Here is an 8,541-nt window from a genome sequence, read left to right as displayed (position 1 = left end):
TATATAGTTTAAAATTTGTTTTCATTGGTTTAAGGTAGTAAAGATTAATCATTGTTAGATAACATGATTTTTTTTATTTAAAAAAAAAATCTTTATAGTTTAAAAGTTAACATCGACAAATATTTAAATATTTAACATATGGAGGTATAGTATTACAACATTAAATTATATCTATTTAATTTATACTATCTATAAATCCAATGGATCATCTATTGTTTAAATCCAATTATTGATAGCCCTTTAAAAATTTCTGGTAGGCCTAAAATTTAAATGATAAGATTAGAGATTAAATGTAACATGACTTTCTAGGAAAATGTCCATTAGGTCCATTTTTTAAAAAATTACATATGAATCAAAGTTGTGACTTGTGTTTTAATATATAAGATTAGGTTTACTTAATTTTAGACATTTTTTTTTATAATTTAACAAATTGAAATCTATACTATTAAAGCAGAATCCCTACTGGAATTCTGCCCCTGGCTTTTCAGTTTATTTACAAGTTTTTGCCATTGCTTTTTTTTTTCTTTTTAAAAATAAATAACTTTTTGTCTTCATGATCTATCCATTACGACATCAATTTGCAGACAATCAATCTAGGTCCAGTTCCATGCGCTTTTAAAGCCAATAAAAAAAGAATGTTCAGCCCATCGAAATCACCTTCATAATCAAACCGTATAGCCAGAAAAAAAAATTGGGGTTAAAACTCTAAACAAACCCTATTCTATAACGCAATAACTCTAAACTATAAAAATAACGTATAATTCACAGAAATCCATGTTCAAATGCTTATTAAGATGATTCATTCCACCTACCTATATATTATTTCAAATATTCGTCTATCAAAATGCAATGTATACTTATAGACAGTACTGACATAGTGGTGACACTTTAATCAAGCCAATCATATGAAAATTGAATTTGAACTAAAGGTGCTACAATATATTCCTAATTTTACAATTAGTGTAATTATATAAATAAATTTCTCTAAAATATTTATTAAAAATTATATTTATCTTTTAAACAACCACTAATTTATATATACCTTGGATACCAAATCTATTGGAAGTATATTCTTGAACTCATTCCCTAATTTATGTGTTCGATTTTAAATAAATTTATGTACTCCTAGATTATGGCGAGTATTCATAGTTTTAACAACATAATATTCGCTATTTGATTCCTATAATAAATGTAAAAAAATATAGACAAAGAAGATTATACGATTTAGCTACAATCACAGTTCAAATAAGTCAATCACTATAGATATTGTGTGTTCAATACACACAAAATATCTTCGGATTCAAATTGGTAACTTAATTTACTAATATTAACTAGAAAATCTTGTGAGATTTAGAGTATGCCACAAGTTTTTCCAAAAACCTAAACATCTCTCCCGATCGCCTCTTCCTATTATAAATAACGTCTCTTTCTTATCAAACTAACACCGGCAAACAAACAAATGACTTTTAAAATGCAAACCAAAACCTCGAGTGTTTCTAATGAAAAAGTCACCGGCATTAACGACTTGATACTAACCTTTACAATCTTTTCTTTTGTCAGATGTGATGGGCCAGGTTTAGGATTGTGGTGAGGTCGAAACCATTGAGTGTACTGGGGGGAAGCAACGTCAAAAACTAGAGTTCATCCTAAGCGACATCAAGTAAGTTTGCTGTCATTTTAAAACATAGATAATTCCTTACACTTGAATGAAATTACAACTAACCTGTTCTTGACTCCGTCCATAGTGATTTGCGTTTACCATGTTGCATCTGGGACAACTTAGCCGACATTCTCCTTTCTGCCTGCAACCAAGAAGATGGATTCGTTAGTGTGTTGTTGAGGTTTGCTAAACTTAGGAGGATTAGAGGTACATATATAAACTTATACTAATTTCAGTGTAAACAAAATATTTTTATATATAAGCCTACCTAACATCTAGAGTACTAAATGATTAAAATGACAGGAGAGCTACAAATCTCTAATAAAATGTTTGAGAAGGCAGATGTCAGCTTTATCTCTAATAAAATTTGTCAATAACTAATTTTTGAATCTCTAAAATAGAAAAAAGTATAGTTCAATCAACATTCATCAAACAACCTCCGTTTTTTTTTCCTAACTACCAGTTTCAGTTCCAAGCCTAATTACTACGCTTACTAAAATGCACTTACTTGAGTTCGTACTGCTTTGCCGTTATGTCTCTGTCCCATGTCCTTCACATGAATTGTATATATAATTAAGTCAACTCACTAACTCTAAAATATAGTTATGGTATGTTTAAGTAAATTTAAAATTTTCAATACAATATTGATTCTAAAATACAAACCTTTTAAGTTTTGGTATGTTTAAGTCTTTCGATGGTGGAACGTCATTTGGCTTTTTTTCTAGTGCTTTCTCAATCGATTTCAACAAGATCTTATTCGGACACTTCGAATCATTTCAATCTCATCAATTAAACCGAATTCATAATCTGATGTCACATGCAAAAAAAAATTAGAAAAAAAGATCGATAGTTAGTTCTTGAGAAATCAGATTAGCGGTTAATTATTTATCAAACAAAAAGACATGAAATTAGATTTAACCATTTTTTGTCTTCCTGTGCCTCTTATGACTCCGTTGAACAGATCGGAACAGGTAAAGTCGACAAGCATATCGGCCTCATCGTTTTTATCACATATGGTTTCAGATTCGACATGCAAACATTGCTAAACTGAAACAAATTTATATGTATTGATGTTTGAGATTTGTAAAAATAGAACTACAAGATCTATATAATCTAAACGAAAAGTGAGAGGATATTACTGTCTATAGATCGGAGAAGTTGAGTCGTCAGTGGATCACACAATCGTCTTTTTTTTGGGCTCAACATTCATAAATTAATTTAACCCAATTGTGTACACACAATCGTCTTTTTGGTTTTGCAGAAAGCATTTTGTTATCTTTATTTTTATCGATGCAGTTTCTGGAATAAACATTAATGTGAGCGTGGGCTTGGGCTTGGCCTATAAAATTGGTTGGTTAATCAAATGTTACTTAATAGATTAATAAAGCCCAATTTATAATGCAGAAACTTATATTTAAGTTATATGCACACTCTATATTATATAAAATTATTAAAAATTTAAATTTATATTTAAATTTTAAATACTATTAAAAATTAATTATTTCTGTATAAATATACAACTTCATATAACATGTCTTAACAATCAACACAACTGTAACTCGATTATATAATCTTATTTATAAAGATATAATTCTATTAGTTACAAAAATTAATAGAAACTTAAAAGAAACAAATCCCGCGCTTTGAAAGCCCGGGTCAAAATCTAATGGACCTTTAAAACAACACAAAAAAATTTATAGACCCATGACAAATGTCCATGTTGCCATGGGTAAGAGCTGGCCGGACTATACCAATAAACCCCTCCATGCCATTCTTTCTCTCCCTTAACCACCTCCATAATCATCACATAGTTAGCCTCTCTCACCATATTCGCTTTTACCCTCACCACTCAATCATCCTCATTATTGTTTTCGTCGTTGGTTTCATCCAAGTTATTGTTTTCGCAGTGGTAGATCCGCTACCAGTATTGGGATAGTGTCATCCTATAAAACATTGACTTCTTCATCTGATGACTTACACTACAATTCTCCTTCACAAACATAAATGGGCAATACCATTCTCCTTCTATCACACTCCCGGACCAAATTGTTGAGACTGAGAATCCGAATTCTGGGAGACGGGCTCTTAAGATCATCGTTTAGGCCTAGGGTTTCTCTAGGTCCCCTCTGTTGTGGATAAGCTTCAATAAAGATAGCTTAGGATACAAGTTATTCATTAAGGAAAGTAGAATAACTTATAGATTAGGATAAAGATAAGTTTCCTAGTTTCAAGTGTATTAGGACAAGTTAAGAGTTCCTATATAAAGAGATCTATAATGTATGTTGATCTCAGAAGTTAAGAAATAAATAAAACGAAGGTACTGTTTTATTAAAAGCTTTGCACACACACATACGATCCTTGGCGACTAGATTTGGTATCAGAGCGCTAGGTTATTCTTGTGAAGTGCAATGGCCGATGCGAAAGCATTAACAGATATGAAAGCACTAGGAAGAAGAGAAGACGTTCCGCGTGCAGTAGTCTGTCCAATGCTCAACACGTCCAACTATACCGTTTGGGCGAAGAGGATGAAAGTTCTGCTAAAAGTTCATAAGGCTTGGGAGACAATCGATCCTGGTACAGATGAAGAAGAGAAGAACGATATCGCAACGGCACTTTTGTTTCAGTCAATTCCTGAAAACTTGATTTTACAGGTCGGAGAAGATGACTCCCCTAAAGATATTTGGGAAGCCATTAAAACCAGAAACCTTGGTGCCGAACGCGTGAAAGAAGATCGTCTACAAACCTTAATGAATGAGTTCGACCGTCTAAGAATGAATGACTCGGACACCGTTGATACTTTCTCTGGAAAGATATCTGAGATTTCATCAAAAGCAGCCTCGTTAGGACAAAGCATCGATGAACCTAAAATCGTGAAGAAGTTTCTAAATAGTCTACCTCGGAAGTTTATTCACATGACAGCCTCTTTGGAGCAGTTGCTGGATCTGAATAAAACTCCTTTTGAAGATATTATTGGGAGACTTAAGGCATATGAAGAACGCATTAAAGATGAAGCATCGTATGATCAACAAAGCAACCTTCTATTCTCAAGTTCAGAGAGCTCGTCTGATCAGAACTCGAGAGGACGAGGGAAAGGATCAAATCGCGGTCATGGTCGAGGAAACAGAGGAAGAGGACGCGGGAATAGCAGTTCCGGCGAGTGGAACAAAGAAAAGAGGGACTACTCGCAAATCACCTGCCTTAACTGCAAAAAGAAAGGTCACTTCAAATCTGTTTGCCCCGAAAAGAAAGAAGAAAATCAAGAACTCAACAAGACTGAAACAGAAGATGCAGATGTTGCGCTCTATCTACATGAAATTGTTTTCCTTAATGAAGAAAAAGTGCTACCAAAAACACTTGAACCGAGCAAGAAAGAAGAAGGAATGTGGTACTTGGACAATGGCGCAAGTAATCACATGACTGGTGAGAAATCCTATTTTTCAGAGCTCAATGAAAACATTAAAGGAAGAGTAAAATTTGGAGATGGTTCGTGCGTGGAGATAAACGGCAAGGGATCAATCCTCTTTGAAGCAAGAACAGGGGAACAGAAGCTACTAACTGATATATATTACATACCTGAGCTAAAAAGTAATATAATCAGCTTGGGTCAAGCAACGGAACAAGGCTGCGACGTTAGAATGAAGGATAACTATCTAACATTGCGTGATCCAAGTGGGAGATTATTGACAAAAGTATTAAGGGCCTCTAACAGACTTTATAAAGTATCTCTCAAAGTTGGAAGCCCTATCTGTCTACTCACAAAAATCAAAGAAGAACCGTGGAGATGGCACGCCAGACTCGGACACATCAGCTTCAAAACCATAAGGAACATGGCGGCTCAACAGATGGTTCAAGGACTTCCCGAGATTGCAGAAGTAAAGCAAATCTGCAACTCTTGCTTAGTTGGCAAGCAAACAAGACACTCGTTTCCCTCTGCAACATCTTACAGATCGAGTCGTGCACTGGAGCTGTTACACGCAGATCTCTGTGGCCCAATTTCTCCTGCAACGCCATCACATAACAGATATACCTTTGTTATAATTGATGATCACACAAGGTACATGTGGTCCATCTTGTTAAGGGAGAAGAGTGATGCCTTTGAAAAATTTAAAATGTTTAAAAGTCTTGTGGAGAAGGATGTCGACAAGAAGATACTAACGCTTCGTACGGACAGAGGAGGTGAGTTCACTTCTAAGGAGTTTCAAGAATACTGCAATAAAGAAGGCATCAAACGTCAGCTAACAGCCCCTTACACACCGCAACAAAACGGTGTGGTTGAAAGGAGAAACCGTACGCTAATGGAGATGACAAGGAGCATGTTGAAAGCGATGAATGTTCCAAACTACATGTGGGGTGAATCCGTTCGTCACGCAACCTATCTAATCAACCGTGTGCCTACTAGGGCTCTAAAGAATCAAATGCCATATGAAAGCTTGAAAGGAAGAAAGCCTAGTATAGGCCACATTAGGGTTTTTGGATGCGTTGCACACGCAAAAGTGGACTCTGTTCACTTAAAGAAGTTAGACGATCGATCACAAACCCTTGTACATCTTGGCATCGAGCCTGGCTCGAAAGCCTATCGACTCTATAATCCCAACCGGATACTAAAGGAAGCAGGTATGGGCGATTGCAATTCAACATATATACCGATGGAATTTGGTCTGCAACTTTCCAAAGCACTAGATGAACCGGAGATTGATGCAACCTTATACAGAAGAAGGATAGGATGTTTGAGATATCTAATGCATTCTAGACCAGACTTGACGTTCGCTATTGGGATCCTCAGCAAGTATATGCATTCACCGCGCAAGGCTCATGGTGATGCATTAAGACAAGTACTGAGGTATCTGAAAGGTACTCACTGGTATGGCCTAGTGTTTAAATGTGGTGGATCTCAGAAACTCATTGGATACAGCGACAGTAGCCATAACACTGATCCAGATGATGGAAGAAGCACGACTGGACACTTGTTCTGTTTCGGAGATACACCTATAACTTGGTGTTCTCAGAAACAAGACACGGTGGCTCTATCCTCTTGTGAAGCTGAATTCATGGCGGCAACAGAAGCTGCGAAACAAGCCATTTGGCTACAAGATCTTCTGAGCGAGATTACCGGAAGAAAGGCTGAGAAGACATTGATCCGAGTTGACAACAAATCAGCCATAGCACTGGCCAAGAACCCAGTGTTCCATCGTCGAAGCAAGCACATTCAGAAACGTTTTCACTTCATCAGGGAGTGTGTTGAGAGAGATCATATAGACGTGGAGCATGTACCCGGAACAGAGCAGAAAACGGATATCTTAACTAAAGCATTAGCCAAGATCAAATTCAAGGAGATGAGGGAGAAGATACAAGTTCAAGACCTAAGTGAAAATGCTTTGAAGCTTAGAAGGGAGAATGTTGTGGATAAGCTTCAATAAAGATAGCTTAGGATACAAGTTATTCATTAAGGAAAGTAGAATAACTTATAGATTAGGATAAAGATAAGTTTCCTAGTTTCAAGTGTATTAGGACAAGTTAAGAGTTCCTATATAAAGAGATCTATAATGTATGTTGATCTCAGAAGTTAAGAAATAAATAAAACGAAGGTACTGTTTTATTAAAAGCTTTGCGCACACACATACGATCCTTGGCGACTAGACCCTCGGATGCAGGCTCCTCGAGGTTGGTAGCTCCCATCCTTTCTTCTTGAGAAATAAAGGTGGTGTACCGTCTGGGGCAACAGATTTTGCAAAGAAAATATGGTCATGACGGCGGTTGATCTTCACAGTCTGATAAATATTCCTTGGATCCAAAGGTTTTGGGTTTCTTGACTTGCAAGATATCTAGAAAACAACACATTCCTTTCTCTATCTCCTTAGAATACACAAACTTTCCTTCACTATACTCTGTCCTAAATATGACTTAGATTGTCCTGTTTTTTGTCATGTTTTTTTTTTGTTGAATCTTACCCTTTGTGTCTGCCTCTAGCGTGAACAACGTGTGAAGAAGACCTTCGTAACCGAAGTATCTCTGTTTCCGGAACTATCTGTGTGAACAACCGATAAGATCTTGTCTTGAGGGAACGGAAGCATCTCGATTTTTGTGCTCTTACACATCCCCAAACAGAACGTATCATCTGTTTCTGCTTCTTCGTCTGTGATAACTAGAACGGCCAAGAATGGACCTTCCGGTGACTCCTCTGAGAGCGTCTTCTGGTATTTTCTGAAATGCGACAATGTCCTCGTCAGTCACGTATATCGTTTGTAGTTGAAGATGTAAGGGAATTATTGTAACACCCCAAAACTCAAACCCAAAAAGTTTTTGTGGTTTAAAAGGAAAGGCCGCTCTGCAGTCCATTAAGATTAAAACCCTAGGGTTTCCTTGTCTTCCCTATAAGTACAAAGCCTCCACCCCTCAGACTTCCATCAGAAAGTTTAGAAGCGAAGCCCTGCAGAGAATTCCCGAAGACCGGAAGCCCTAGCCGTCGACTCCTTCTCTCTCTTCGCCGCATCTCTCCTCTCTCTCTCTCTCTTCGCCGCGCCTCCTTCTCTCTCTCTCGGCCGCATCTCTCCCTCCTTGCCGTGAACAGCCGCGAATGGTGGTGGTGGCCGCGTGGTGTCATAGACCTCAGATCCCGTTTCTCTTACCCTCTATTCTCAGATCCAGATCCAGATCTAGGCTAAGGTGAAGTGTTCTACCCAGATCTCTTTCATGCTCTTTTATATTGTTGAATGGGTTGCTAGGATTGATTAGATCCTGTTTGTTGTTAGGATGATAGATCATATTGCATCAGGACTCTCATACTGAATAAGAACTTTACACGAACGGGTTTAATGATGATTGATGATTGACTGATTGTTTGACTGGTTGAAGATCTGTGGTTTGTGATTGAGAGCTAGGAT

General features: G+C 36.9%; 1 protein-coding gene across 1 annotated transcript in view; it reads right to left on the bottom strand.

Moving 5' to 3' along the window:
• The window catches only part of LOC106336699, a gene marked incomplete at its 5' end in the record, with an annotated part of 8,670 nt that extends 783 nt beyond the window's left edge, over positions 1 to 7,887 (bottom strand). The window contains 6 exon segments of the mRNA XM_013775617.1: positions 3,410 to 3,749; positions 3,751 to 3,786; positions 7,300 to 7,461; positions 7,463 to 7,538; positions 7,609 to 7,641; positions 7,643 to 7,887. Of these exon segments, the coding sequence (XP_013631071.1) occupies positions 3,410 to 3,749; positions 3,751 to 3,786; positions 7,300 to 7,461; positions 7,463 to 7,538; positions 7,609 to 7,641; positions 7,643 to 7,887 (892 nt within the window).
• Between the last annotated feature and the right edge of the window lie 654 nt (positions 7,888 to 8,541).

This window comes from Brassica oleracea, chromosome C1, assembly GCF_000695525.1.
Source record: "Brassica oleracea var. oleracea cultivar TO1000 chromosome C1, BOL, whole genome shotgun sequence".
In the NCBI taxonomy this organism is placed as follows: Eukaryota; Viridiplantae; Streptophyta; class Magnoliopsida; order Brassicales; family Brassicaceae; genus Brassica; species Brassica oleracea.
This window is presented reverse-complemented; position numbering and strand designations above follow the sequence as displayed.